The following is a 15,041-nucleotide window of genomic DNA, read 5'->3' as shown; positions in this document are numbered from 1 at the left end:
AGCAAAACTAGAAGGTAGGAAAATAAATGTTTTCAAAATTCTGTGGAATATTGACTTTGAACTTAGAATTTTATTCCCAGCAAAACATTTGTCAAATATTAATCAAGAGCAAAGTCATTTTGGACATGTAAAGACTACAAAAACTTGCTACGTACCTTTCCCTTGAGAGTTACTGGAAGATGTGCTCCAGCAAAATGAGTAAACAAGAAAGAGAAAGACATGTGACCTGGGAGACTCCAACAAAGTGAAGTTGACTAAGGGAAGCCCTAGGATAATGGTGAAAAGAAGCCCCAAAATGATAACTGAGAGCAGACCTTGAGCACACCAGTCCAGACTGGAGGAGGATGAGGGCCTGAGAAGGAGAACTCCAAGATTAAAAAGATGAAGAAGAAATTATCAGAATATATTCTCACTTTCAGGATCTTCTGCCACAGCTTTTTCTTAACCTTAGGAGTCTACATCTGCTTACAATGGAGAGAAAAAGGACAAGCAGCTAACTGCATCTGTCCTGGTTATGATCACGTTACCTAACAGAATATATTAATATGATATACATAGAATATATGTGATACATTTGAGAATATGGAAAATGATGCTGCTTGGTTTTTGATAGCTTTTAACAATCTGGAAAACCTTATCAACAGATAACGTCTAAAAGGAAATCAAGAAATACATATGTAAGCATGTTATTTAGAATAATGGATGTAAATTCCAGAATTGAAAATTATAATTCTGTAGACTCTTGGATGCCTATGCACTACAGGACGGTGGAATCTAGAAGGTGGCATGTGAGACCCTCTGATGCCCCTCATTGCCTCAACTCTCCCTCACTCTCTAATCAGCCAGACCCAGCTGCAGTCTGGTAACTTTTAGCTCTGCAAATTGGCTTGAACATCTCTCTGCCTAGAGTTCCAGCCCATTCTTCCCCTCCCTGCTTGCCTAGCAAATATAAAGAACTGACTGCTCCCTACTCTGTTCTCTTTTGAAGTCCTCTCTTAGGACCTATGCCATTTGTTGCATATTATCTATTTCCATATCTTTTTCCTTCTTCTATACTATGAGCCCTTGAGGGCAAGAACTTTAACTTATTTATTTCTTTGCATCCTTAGTGCCTGGCATAGTAGGTCTTCAGCCAATGTTTACTTGGCTTCTCTGTGCCTCAGTTTTCTATTCAGTAACATGGGTGTTATGCTATCTAATAGGGTTTTGTTGAGATACAAATAAACTGGGCATGTTGTTTTTGTCTGATGGCATCTCACCAATTCTACCCCATGTCACTGACTTTGCCTTGTTCTCTCAGGCCGCAGGGACGGTCAGGTCTGGCTAGTAATAGCACTGCCTCTTCCTGAACACAGTGTTGGTGCAGAAGGGATGTGTGGAACCATGAACCAAGCAGAGCCATTGAAACCGAGAAGGGCCCTGTGGGGCTCCTGGGCACAAAAGCCTTTTTGTCCCCTCTTTCTTGTAGGCAAGACTCCAGCCTCCATGACCTTCCCTGAGTTCCAAAGGTCAGAAGAGCAGATGAGAAACCACCTGAGGCAAGATTAAGGGGACCATAGAAGCTCATCAAGATTAGGAGACCTGAGATGAGATTAAGGGAGTGCAGGCCCTGCGCACACTCTGATCTTGTCAGCGACGCTGCCCTTGAACTACTGCTATAAAACTCCTCATCAAATCCTCCCGGGTTGGGACACACAGTTTCGAGGGCAGGAGCCCTCTGTGTCCTCCTTTGCCTGACAAAGCAATAAATCTCTTATTTTCTACTTTACCCAAAACTCTGTCTCAGAGATTCAATTCGGCACCAGTGTACAGAGGCTGAGCTTTTGGCATCACCATCAGAGACTTTTATTGAGGCTTTTTGGTTTATGGAGGCTGGGAGAGGGTGTCCCTATTCCTTTTAGGTCACGCACTTGTAAGGACATAGGGTTGGGGCATTTCTTGGCCCTCTTTCTTTCTTTGAGGGCAGGGGCAGCTTGAAAAGCAAGCCAGCACATAGAGGCAAAGAGGTCAAGAAGGAAAGGGAGAGAATCTGAAAATATCATTGAGCCCTAAGGTCCATCGTGGCTGCAGCCAGCCTGAATGTGGCCTTCCCAGTTACTGAAGCCACGAGATTTTCCTTCCACTCAAGCTGGTTTGAGCTGGTTTCCTGGCACTTGCAACCTATGAGCTCTGACTCAATACACTTCGTAAAGTACAAATGCTTCGCATAGAGGAAATAAAAAGTCATTGGTAGCTCTTACTACTACCATTAATAATAATAAAAATAAAGTGAGAGTTGAGTGACTAACACATAAAAGTGAGTGGACTTTTATGTATACTTTTCCACGTATTAAGAATTCCTGAAGTGTTCACATTTCTACTTTTCCCATGGTCTTCGTTCAAACAAACCTCAAAAGAAACGCAATCTCCCTCTGATGGCTTCTTCTAGATTTCTTTTCAGGGGAGTCCTCAATGAAGGTTGAAGGCTGGATGAACATGTGGTTCGCCTGTTTTTTGTCTTTTGCTCTTTGATCAATATTCTTCACCTCCCTGTGGGGAAAATCACAAAGACACATGGAAAAAGACTAAAGAGTCAGCGTTTCACTCTATTTTCACATGAAAAGAGAGGCAAATATTTACCAATTCATTCATTACATCTGTCAAGAGCAACTGACTGAAGCAGAAAGCTGGCCGCACAGCAGCAACTCAGTCACTGAGCCCCTGCTATGTGATGGGAGTCATATAGCCCTGGGGGACACAGGGGAATAAGATGTGGTCCCTGACTCAATGGATCATACTCAAATTAGGAAGACAGGTGAGGAAAACCAACGATCTGAGAGAAAGCTGAAGCATGAGCTTGAGGGCAGGCTCAATTCAATTTGGGGCTCTGCCATTTGCTGTGTGTTCTTGGGCAAGTTACTTAACCTCTCCTTGCCAGTGTACTCATCTCAACATGGTAATATAATAGAACCTATGGTAGTGGTGAGGATTAATTGAGTTACCATAGGTCAAGCGATTAGCACAGTGCCTGGTACATAGGAAGTGCTCAATTAATGTTGCTTGCTGCTGCTGCTGTTATTATAGGAGAAGGTTTTCAGTGGAGCATGTTCAGATACGTTTCGGGTGCTCAACGGAAATGCTGAACTGGAAAATATACCAGCTGATCTGTGAAATGTGAGTGGACCTCCACTCGATGAAGAAGCAGGTTATGGTCATTCAAGGCAGCCAAAAAACAATAAATATACATTCAAGTGAATTAAGATGCTGTCATATACTTCTTTGCTGCTGCAGAATAGATGTAGAAAGACTGGTGTTAAGAAACTAGTGTTGAACTTGGCCTAAACCAGTGGTTATTCCAACAGTGAGGGTCTTTCCCCAAGTCAAAGGAAAAAATTGTGTTGACACAAAATTCTCATTTTGGTCATCTTCTGCCACAACTTTTTCTTAACCTTTTGAAGCCTGCTTCTGCTTGCAGTGGAGAGACAAAGAACAAGCAGCGAACTGCATTTGTCCTTGCTATGATGACATTTTCTAACAGGAAAACTTGGTCATAATTCCTTGATAATATTTTCTATATTGTCATTTCCTGATTTGTTGAAGTCTATACATGTCTTAGGCTCCTATTTTCCACTAGTAGAAGCATCTTTAGCTTGTATGAGAGAATCATAATGTTGAAACGTTTCATAAAACTCTGCAAAGGGCATTTTGAATTGCAGGTGCTTTGCCCCCATGCAAGTTTAAGAATCAGGGCTCTGGACTCACAAGGAAACTAAGTTCTGCAGCAGCAACTGACCCCGCTCCTTCACTGTACAGCTCCATCCGCATGTGCCAGCTAGGCTCTTCCTCCACCTAGAGCAGAGACCCCAGCAAAACAGCTGCTGGGTCGCCTTTTCTAAGGGAGACTGCTCGCTAGGCGTCCCCAGTGGCAAACTTTCCAACTCCAAGACCCAGTGCTGTTTTGGTCCCTGCACTCTTCATGGTGTGGGGGTCACACGTATTACCTCTAATAGCTGTCATTTTCTGAGCACTTCCTGTGAGCCAGGCACTAAGCTCGACATCTCCTTTAACCTACACAACTACTCTGTGAGTAGTGTTCCTGTTTTGTAGATGAGGTATCCAAGCCTCACATGGGCTAAATGATGGACCTAAATCATACTGAGGGTGAAACAGAGCTGTTCCTACAGCTTTGGTCTGCCCAATGTCAATGGCAGTGCTCCCAGCTGACACGCTACATTAGGGGAACAAGTGGTAATTGATGTCCCCAAAGAGTCCTAGCCCACCTACAAGTATCAATACTATTGCACATGGGCATTTGTCACCTTTTGATCTTGTTAGGGCCACCGTTAAAAAAAAAAAAAAAGATAGTGTTCAAAAATTTAAACATTTATAAAAGTAAAGAAAATTGTATAATTAACATCATTCACCCATTATCTTGCTTCATTAGTTAGTTATCAATCTGAAGTCAGTCTTGATTCATCTGTTACTTCCTTTGCCTCCCATCCCAAATGGGTTATTTTAAGGCACATCCCAGACACCATGTCATTTCATCCATAAACACTTCATTATGTATCTCTTTAAGACATGATTCTTAAAACATAACCACAAAACTATTATAATGTCTTTAAAAAAGGGAATATACAGGGCTTCCCTGGTGGCGCAGTGGCTGAGAGTCCACCTGCCGATGCAGGGGACACGGGTTCGTGCCCTGGTCCGGGAAGATCCCACATGCCGCGGAGCGGCTGGGCCCGTGAGCCATGGCCGCTGAGCCTGCGCGTCCGGAGCCTGTGCTCCGCAACGGGAGAGGCCACAGCAGTGAGAGGCCCGCGTACAGGAAAAAAAATTTAAAAATAAAATAAAAAAATAAACTCATAGAAAAAAGAGATCAGATTTGTGGCTACCAGAGGCACGGGGTGGAGGGATGGGGACTTGGATGAAAACAGGGAAAAAAAAAAAAAAAAAAAGGGAATATACCAATAAAAGGAATTTCTTAATATCATCTAAAACCAAGTCAGTGTTCAAATTTCCCCAGTTATTTCATAATTGAGATAATTATCTCAAGCGGTTGATTTAAGTCAGAATCCAAACAATGTTTTGATTAACATATCTCTCCAGTATCTTCTAAACAATAACAGCACCTCCCTCTTTTATTTTCCTTGCTTTTTATGTACTGAAGAAACCAGGTTATTTGTCCTACAGAATTTCCCATTCTGGATTTGCCAATTGCAACCCTGGAGTGCTTGACAAGGTCCTCTGAGCTCTGCATGTCCTTTAAATTGGTGGATGTAGATGGTCACCATTTTTTAAAAGTTTCTTGAAGTATAACATACATACCAAAGCGTGCACAAACTCTAAATGTGCACCTCAAGGAGATTTCATGTACTGAGCACATCCATGTAACCAGCTCCCAGATCAAGAAAACAGAACATTGCCAGCCCCCTAGAAGCCCCCTCATACCCCTGCTCAGTCATACCCTACTTTCTCAAGGGTAGCCCTGCCCTGATGTCTAACAACACAGATGTATTTTAAGGCCACCAGTTTTTTCTAGAGACAAAACTTTGAGAATCACTTTATTAACAGAAGCCATGCTGAGTTTCTTGATAACACCTTATCTAACAAAAAGTGGATGTATTTGGCAATGTAACTGCTAACACATAATTACAAAGTTTCTCCTGACTTAAAAAATCTTTACTATAATTCACCTGATAAGGATGTCGTTATTAAAAAAGGATTTCCTGGGCTTCCCTGGTGGCGCAGTGGTTGAGAGTCCGCCTGCCGATGCAGGGGACACGGGTTCGTGCCCCGGTCCGCGAGGATCCCACGTGCCGCGGAGCGGCTGGGCCCGTGAGCCATGGCCGCTGAGCCTGCGCGTCCGGAGCCTGTGCTCCGCGGGGGGAGAGGCCACAACAGTGAGAGGCCCGTGTACCGCAAAAAAAAAAAAATAAATAAAATAAAGAAGGATTTCCTTATATATTTCTGAAATAAATATTCTGTAGGCTTAATCTGTTTTTTCTTCAGCCACGCCATGTGGCTTGAGGGATCTTAGTTCCCCAACCAGGAATTGAACCCGGGCCCTTGGCAGTGAAAGCAGAGTCCTAACCACTGGACCACCAGGGAATTCCCTCTGTAGGCTTAATCTTGAATATTCTATATGAATTTAATGTTAACCCTAAACTATTTTTGCCTTGTTAATGCCACAGCTGGGTGTGGCTATGGGGCTAAGTTCTGGCAAATGGAATGAAAATGGAAGGTGTATTTGTGACTTCCAGGAGGAAGTCCATCTTCCTTCCTACTGGCTGGAATGTGGACCTGATGGCTGGAGCTTGAGCAGCCATATTGGAACATGAGGCTGAGGACTATGGAGCAATAAGATAAAAGGAGCTTGGATCCCTGACACTCTGAACTGCCATATCTACTGGACTCCTTGTGAATGAGAGAAATAGATTTGTGTCTTGTTTTACCCACTATTTTGTGCTCTTCTGTCACTTGAAGCCAAATCTAATTCTAATTTATACAATCATTTACTGTGGGCTTGGTTATGAAAAGGCTTTACATGCCTTATTTTATTTGATCAATACAACCCTACAAAGTAGGAAATACTATCTTCATTAAGTCAACAAAGAAACTGAAGCTAAATGACCTATGTGACAGATCAAATATCACAGAGCTAGTGAGTGAAAAAGCCTATATTCCGCTGTAGCCTCTGCCATTCATGGGTCCCACCCTCAAGAATTGTTACAACTATTGGAAGAGACAGACATTACAAAACAATGTTTGGTAAACAAAATAAAATGCCTGGTGCATAGAAGGTGCTGAAAATATTTGCTGGGACAATGAACTACAGAACAAATAGCATAATGAACTACAGTAACAGAGGCAGAAGCAAAGAGCCCTAAACAGCAATTCCTGTGCGCTCTCCCTTAACCCTCCGTGACCTTCTCCTCCCTCACCCGCACCTCCAATCTCTCCCTCTTCATATAGGCTTGAGTCTTCCACCTTATTTTTAAATAGCCCAGTTACCATCCAACCTTGCCTTTTGATTCAGAATTTTGTTCCTCTGCCTCCTAGTTATTCCCCCCTCCCACCCCCACATGGGGGCTCATACCTTCCCCTTAACGTCCCATGTTCTAGTGTCTGACTGCTCTCTCTACCAAAGTACCAAACCTGTCTCAGCCCCAAGTTTCTGTGCCTGGCACTCACACCGCTAATTACTACCTCCCCTTCTCTCAGCTTCATTCTCTGTTGGTCTGCCTTTATATATAAGCTCTCCTCCTTCCTTCTGGTCATTCCTTCTCCCTCTACCCCATACTCTATGCTCTAACGTTGCCCGCTAAGGTTCTGTCCTTTGACCTCAGCTTCCACATCTGTAAAATAAGGATAAACAACTGTGCCTATTTATACACATCATTTTATAACGTGACTTGGGGGCCATTAATGTGTTGTGACCATCTTTCCTTGTAAAATAGAAATAGATCAACATCACCATGTTTTTGGCTGCAGAGTATGGACGTCTGATAGTTTATTTAACCAATCATCTTTTGATGAAAGTTTAGGCTGACCCGCATTTCTGTGCTGGTGCTTAACAAGTGTGTGTGTATGTGTTGTTTGTCTGTGTCCCAGCACATTTTAGAAATAACTTCACTGTATCACTTTGCATAACAAAGTATTTATCTATGAGTTCATATTTTTCTTTCCCTCATATTATGGCAGATATAGATGGCTGTCTAGCCAATAGCAATTTCCCCCTTTCTCCCCGGCAAACTGAATCCAGTTTTGTTTTGGATAACAAAGTGACCAGTTCTGGTCTAATCCAGCCATGAAAATCCCCTTCTCCTTTCTCAGATACTCCTCAAGCTTCTCTTTCACGGTGGCCACATGAAAGAGTTATGGGGGCAGGCAGAGAAGACATGAGAGACAAAGAGTGAAAAAAGAAGGTGAGCTCCTTTTTACCTAAAAAAAAAAAAAAAAAAAAAAGCCAGCTAATAAAAGCAGGAGGAATAGTAGACGTAGAAAATCACTATTTTGCAGCCCCAAATGTAACAACTGATTCAGGTAAAGACCATGGGTGGATGTTAAAACCACTGGATGAATGTTGTTGGGAAAGCATATTCACAGTCTCAAAGAATCACACCATTCATTACTGACTAATTAGAAAGGCAAAAATGTAGGCTTACAATGGAGAACTCTGGCAGAGACCACCTTAAATAAGCAGTGGGGCAACCCGACTTTAAGTTTCTCCTAATGAGGTGTAACATGAATTTACAAGGTCTCTGTGAAGTATTCTTGGCAAAAAGACTTAACCTGAATCTAATCAATCCTCTAGTACAGATCCAATGTCCATCTTATAGGAAATATGAGATCAACTGGAACAAGTTAAATGATACCCTGAAGAAATAATCAGAAAAATCCAGAACGTGGCTTGAGCTTTTCAAGAAAGCCCATGTCATAAAAAATAATTATAATAATAATAACACAGCTGGGGGCCAGGGCACTATCATAGACTAAAAGACACCAAAGAGAACGTCAAAATACAATACCTCCAGGTATTGGATCCTTGACTGGATCCTGGAGCAGCAAGTAAAACCAAAAATGGTACTTTGGGCACAACTGGGGAAATTTTTATTTGACCTAATTATTAGAGAGAGAAGGAAAATGTGGCAAAAGTGTGAATAACTGGTAAACGCAGTGGGGGCATAATGGTGTCCATGGCGCTGTCCTTTAAACTTTTCTGAAAGGTCTGAAAAATTTCTAAATAGAATAAAAATATTGAAGAGGGAGAAGGCACAGGAAAATGTTCATAATATGCTGCTAATGGGCGGGGGGAAAGTCTACAAATAGTCTGACAGCACGATTACTACTTTTGTTCAGAGATCCAGATGTATGTGTCCAGGAAAAAAGATTGGAAGAATTTATAGAAAAATGTTGGCAACGTGTACCTGTAGGTGCTTTTCCAGGTTCTTCGTTTGTTTTCATTGAGCATAAATGTTTTTGTAGTTAGGAAAAAGTAACTTTAAAAAAATATCCGGTCTCTGTTATCGTGGGGTTTACATTCTGACCACAAGAAAGCTGAATGCGCGTCACAGGTCATTACAGGGCTGGACCCAGTTACAAGTTAGTGTGATGTGTTGCGATAGACAAATGCCAAAACCACGCCTCTTCCCCTGAAGGCCCCTTAAATACCTGAGGAGGTTGTTGTGCAGCTCCTTCAGGTGCGCACTGAAATGATTCCACTCGCTCCAGTGAAACCGGTTCAGCTGGTGGAGGTCGTCCCTCCGCTTCTTTGTGTTGCTCAGGGTCAGGCTGATGACCTCAACGTACGTCAGGGTGGACTCAGTGGCTTTCATGTCGAGGAAAAACCCCACACTGTCAGTTGGTATTGACTCAGCATTATTATTAGTGGGATGTGTCCAGTACATGGGGAGCAGGTGGGTGTGATAGCAGGATGGGGAAACCGACCTGGTTCTGGAAATCTGAGCAGGAAACCACTCCATGGCCTGCTTGGGAAAGAAAGAAGCTATCCTCTCCATGGCTAGGCCATTCCCCATCTTTTAATCAAGTCTTTCTCCCCTCCTGCTGATGGAAGGGCTAGGAAGTGCTTATTTTAGACTATCATCTAAAATTCTTACTCTCTTATCACAGTGGTGAATAGGAAGGGATTCCAACTCTCCTTTCCTTTCAGGGCCAGTCCTCATTCCCCATCTCAGGTTTGTATGTTGAAAAGTTCTCTCTACCTTCACCACCCCTCAACCCCTTCTGAACTGGTCACAATCTCAGCCACACTCATCACGAGCTGTGGGACATCAGACAATCTATGTCATCCTCTATGTCTCCATTTCCTTATCTATAAAATAGATAGTACCTACCTTAGATGATGTTAATGATAATAATGACAGTTACTATTTTTTTTAGTACCAGCTGTATGCCATTTAATCCTGGTCACAACACTATTGATTTGGTATAAGTATCCTCACTTTAGGAATGAGTTGATAAAAATACTGAGCTTAGAGGTTAAGCTGTGCACATGAGATCTTAAAGCCAGTGGGTTGCTGAGCTGGGACACAAATCCAGGGCTGTGTATCCCCAACCCAGGCTCCTTCTACTGCACTACACTGTCTTTACAGAACAGTGAGGTGATATAAGGGAAAGCGTTTTATAAACAATAAAGTACTATGAATTGTGTGTTGTTAATCTCTGCCTACAGATATATAAATACGCTTGTGGATATGAAGTGCTCTAGGGCAGGAGTTAAGTCCTAACTACTTATGAAAGCTCCTCCTTATGGGGAGCTGTATGCTGATAGGTAACATTCAATCATTTGTTACCTGCCGGGCACTGTGCTAAATAAGCCTTTACCGCTGTTGTGCCTGTTCTCTGCATCACAACTCTATGAGGTGGGTACTCTTATCTCCATTTTATATATGAAAAAAATGAGGCTCAGAGGGAAGCTGGAACTTGTCTAAGATCACTCAGCTGGTGAGCAGTTGAGTTGGTTCCTGAATCCAGGTCTATTTGATTCCATGTTCTGACCCTCTATGGTAAACTGTTAAGACTCAGGACACCAACACGTATCGCACCTGTTTTCTTAAGATCTGAGCTTTTTACCATATTTTTAGGATAAGTGTCATCAGGGCCAAGAATTTGTTGATGGGTCTGGGGAGGGGTGTGTGTGAGGAGGGTGCTGGAAGAAACATACCCCTAGACACCAAAATTCCTGATCAATATATACTGTGGGGTCAGTGAGCATCTAGGAGGCATTACTGAGTTGCAAAATATGTTAGAGTCCCTAAGTAGTCCATTCTTTCTGGTAGAAAGGAAGAGGTTATTGCACACAGGGAAATTCGACTTGCCCAGGGTCCCACTCAGCCAGTGCATGAGGCAGATTTGGAATTAAAATGAGCAAGATTCCGACCCGTAGGCTCGTAACAATGGTCACCCCTGATGGGCCCGTACTATGTGTCAGGTGCTGTGCTAAGGGCTGGACGCCTGTCTCTTCACCCCTGCTTCTGGGAAGAGGAAGCAGGGGCCTGGAGTAATGTGTGCCCAGCCCGCGGTGGAAAGGATATGGGATGGTCTTGGTTTTTTCCCTCCTGACCATCAACACGTCTTTGCCAGGCTGCTGCAGAGAGGCGTAGTTCAGGAGGAAGTACACAATCAGAGGGCTCTTCCCATAAATATTGAAGAGGTTTGAAGTCATCTCAGGGCTTTTGCAGGCAGGGTAAGACTGAGTAGGAAAGAGATAGGAAAAAAAATAAAGGATATTATCATTTTTATGGCACATATTAAGAAATGTAAAGGTACTCATATCCTTTATCTAGTAACTCCAGTTTTAGGATGCTATCCTAAGGAAATTACCCACAAGAAAAAAAGATTTAGGCACTATAATGTTTACTGCAGTGACAATTACTACAGCAAAAGGTTACAACAGCCTAAATGTTCAAGGAGGTGTTGACATCTCTACCCAAAGCAACAGTATGCCACTATTAAATTGTTTATGAAGAGTTGGTACTAAGACATTGTTTCAGATATAACAGTAATTTTAAAAATCAAGATACAAAATTAGGTAGATAATATTATATATTTTATATAAAATGAATATAATTATATGAAATCAATCAACCAAAAAAAAAGGTAGATAAGAGACTAGAAGCGTAGTTACCAAAATGTTAATTCATTCAGCAAGTATTTATTGGGTGACTACTGCATGTACACACTGATCTAGACACTGGCTTTTCAGCCGAGAATAAGACAAATTCTAGCCCTCACGGAGCTTGTATCATAGTTGAGAGAAAAACAATAAACAAATCAACAAGTAAAAGAATAACATGATACTATGGGATAATAAGGGCTTTAGGTAAGAATCAAGTAGGGCAAGGGGTGTGGGTGGTGGGATGGGAGACTGGCGAGGAGAGGGATCTTTTCCATGGGGAGGTCAGGGAGGGCTTCCCTGAGGAGGAGCGATCCCAGCAGACCCTGAATGATGGAAGGAAGATCTGTGCGATGTTCCAGGCAAAGGGGACAGCAAGTGCAGGAGACCCCAGGACAGACAGGAGCTTGGTGTGGCTGAGGGACAGAAACCAGGCCCGCACGGCTCAAATGAGAACAAATGATGAGGCTGAAGAAAGAGCGGGGTCTTTGGGCCACAGGAAGAAGTTAGGATTTTCTATGTGTGATGGAAGCCACTGGAAGGTTTTGAGCTGGGGTACATCTGATTAATTTTTTCTAAAGATCCCTTTAACTGGGACTTCCCTGGCGGTCCAGTGGTTAAGATTCTGTGATTTCAATGCAGGGAGTGTGGGTTCAATCCCTGCTGGGGAACTAAGATCCTACATGCCACATGGCATGGCCAAAAAATACAAATGAAAAAAAAAAAGATCACTTTAACTGATGTGTGGAGAAATGACTGCAGTGGGTAAGCGTGGACACTAGAAGAGCACTTGGGAGGCCTCTGCCGTGGTTGAGGCAGTGCTGGGGCTGGGAATGGGGAGGGGTGAGAAGTGATGGAATCTGCAACATACTATGAAAGCAGAATTGGCAGGATTTGCTGATGGAGTCGATGTAGGTGTGAGAAAGAGAGGAGTCAAGGGTGACTCTAAAGGGTTAGGTGCCAGTTTCCCAGCTGGGAAGATGTGGGGAGGAAGAGGTTGACAGGGCAGGAAAATCAAGAGGTCTGTTTTGGATGTGCTGTATTTGAGATGCTAATAGACAGCCAAGAGGAAACACAGATCAGGAAAGAGAACAGGCAGGGGCTGAGAGTAATCTGCTTTCCTTCCTTATATTTCTCTGCCTTTTGCCAAAATGTCAGTGGTGATTATGTGCTTCTTTTGTATTTTTTAAAAAATACGTTTTATTTGGAAGCAGCGGTTATAATCTAACGAGACAAAAATTCTGTCTCACGAGTGAAGGCTGCTGCAGCAGCAGCACCTAACCACACTCTTCTCTGTCCTATTCATTTTAATTGCTTAATGAGATTTCCTCTATGGATAGCAGGGTCTCTCAACCTTGGCACTTTGACATTTGGGGCCGGATTTGTTGTGGGAGACTGTCCTGTGCATTGTAGGGCATCAAGTGGCCTCCGTGGTCTCTACCCAAGAGATGCTAGTAGTACTCTGCCCCTCACCCCCAGACAACCAGAAATGTCTCCAGCCATGGCCAAATGTCTCCTAGGGGGCAAAACTGTCCCCAGTTGAGAACCACTATTCTATAGCAAGATCCCACTGGAATCACAGAAACTTGGGGTTAGTAGAACACCTATAGATCATTTAGTTCAATGATTCCTAAAAGCCCATCTCCAAATGGGGGCCAGTCTGTGTTCAATGGTCTCCAGCAAAATGAGGGAAACAAGGAAAAATACATGGTAATAGTAGGGGTTCCCTGGTGGCGCAGTGGTTGAGAGTCCGCCTGCCGATTCAGGGGACACGGGTTCGTGCCCCGGTCCGGGAAGATCCCACATGCCGTGGAGCGGCTGGGCCCGTGAGCCATGGCCGCTGGGCCTGTGCGTCCGGAGCCTGTGCTCCGCAACGGTAGAGGCCACAACAGTGAGAGGCCTGCATACCGCAAAAAGAAAACAACAACAACAAAAACATTGTAATAAATCTGACCTAAAGTAATTTTTTTTTTTGTTTTTTGGCTGCCGCCATGCAGCTTGTAGGATCTTAGTTCCCTGACCAGGGATCGAACTTGTGCCCCTACAGTGGAAGCACAGAGTCCTAACCACTGCACCAACAGGGAATTCCATGACCTAAAGGAAATTTATTCACTTATGGACTCTCTTTTATTCTGAGATTGTCTTTCTACTTTTTTACATTAATGACCTTTCTTTTATGAAATGATGATGATACCAGATAGCAGTCATTTTGTTTAAATGAACTTATTTAGTGGGAAAAAAAAAAGTTTTTCCAAGTCTAGAAGAGTCCAAAGATCTAGAACCACTAATCTAGTTCCACATTTATCCAAGTGCTGTCCTTTCAGTTGCCCAGTACCCATTCTCCTTTTGCTAACAACCCCCAATTCTTGCGTGTTTGGGGGAGTTTACTTGCCCTCTACTGCATCTGGGCTTGAAGGACTTTAAATCAAATGTCTTGCTCCCCATGTGAGCCACAGGAGTGAGCCTTAGAAGTCTTTGTAGGCTCTGCCAGCCAGAGCCTTTCTCTCATCCACCCAGTTAGAGCCAGAGCACCTGAGATAAGCTTGGTCAATCAAAACTCCGGTTTCTGGGATTTTGAGTCCTGAGTGGGGTGAAATATAGACTGAAAACACACGGGAGTTCACCCATACCAGAGATGTCACCTTGAAAAGCTGGTTCAAGGGTTGCAACTGCCTTGATTCTCCTCCTGGTCCCTGGACCGATTTTCACACTGTTCAGCTACTCAATGTTCTTGCAGTGTTTGCTCAAGTTGGCATATTTTGTTACTTGTAAGCAAAGAATCCCAACTGATACACATCATTTCAATAATATTCTCAGTAGGTACTTGCCCATTTTTGCTTCCCTAACTCTGGAAACGAGGAATACACTGCCTCCTGAAACATCCAGTTCCATTGTCAGTAAGCATCCAGTTTCTCCTCCCAGGGAAAGGGCTGGCTCAGAGCCATAGCACTGGGCAAAGACAAGCCACTAGGCAAGAGGACAGTCGTTCTGGAACCTCAGCTCCAAGAGGCAGGTAGAAAGCAGAGCAGGAGCTAGAGTAAAGGGGTTGGCATCAGAGACCCGGCAAGAGGAATGACATGGTTTGAGAGCCAGAGTGGAACAGGAACCAGCAGACAGTCCGCAGCCAAGCCGGAGGGTAGAGCTGGTTTAAAATGACAGCAGCTTGGACTCCTATGAAGTTCTTTCTTCCTCTAGATAAAAATCTAACGCTCTGTAATTCCAACCCATCTCCCTCCAGACTGTGTGTTACATAACAGTCCTTAAAATATTTGAGGAGGGAATTCCCTGGCGGTCCAGTGGTTAGGACTCTGCGCTTTCACTGCCGGGCCCAGGTTCAATCCCTGGTCGGGGAACTAAGATCCTGCAAGCCGCAGAGCGTGGTCAAAAAAAAAAAAAAAAAAATTGAGGAGAGCCCTCACAT

General features: G+C 43.4%; 1 protein-coding gene across 1 annotated transcript in view; it reads right to left on the bottom strand.

Moving 5' to 3' along the window:
* Window positions 1-2,378: 2,378 nt before the first annotated feature.
* FAM227A (family with sequence similarity 227 member A) overlaps window positions 2,379-15,041 on the bottom strand; it is a 78,368-nt gene continuing 65,705 nt past the window's right edge. Inside the window, exons 14-16 of the mRNA XM_007454108.1 lie at window positions 11,040-11,197; window positions 9,157-9,309; window positions 2,379-2,529 (exon numbers count right to left, since the gene is read on the bottom strand). Of these exons, the coding sequence (XP_007454170.1) occupies window positions 2,379-2,529; window positions 9,157-9,309; window positions 11,040-11,197 (462 nt within the window). The remainder of the gene's footprint in view (window positions 2,530-9,156; window positions 9,310-11,039; window positions 11,198-15,041) is intronic.

The sequence above is a fragment of the Lipotes vexillifer genome, unplaced genomic scaffold, assembly GCF_000442215.2.
Source record: "Lipotes vexillifer unplaced genomic scaffold, Lipotes_vexillifer_v1.1 scaffold382, whole genome shotgun sequence".
Lineage (NCBI taxonomy): Eukaryota > Metazoa > Chordata > Mammalia > Artiodactyla > Lipotidae > Lipotes > Lipotes vexillifer.
This window is presented reverse-complemented; position numbering and strand designations above follow the sequence as displayed.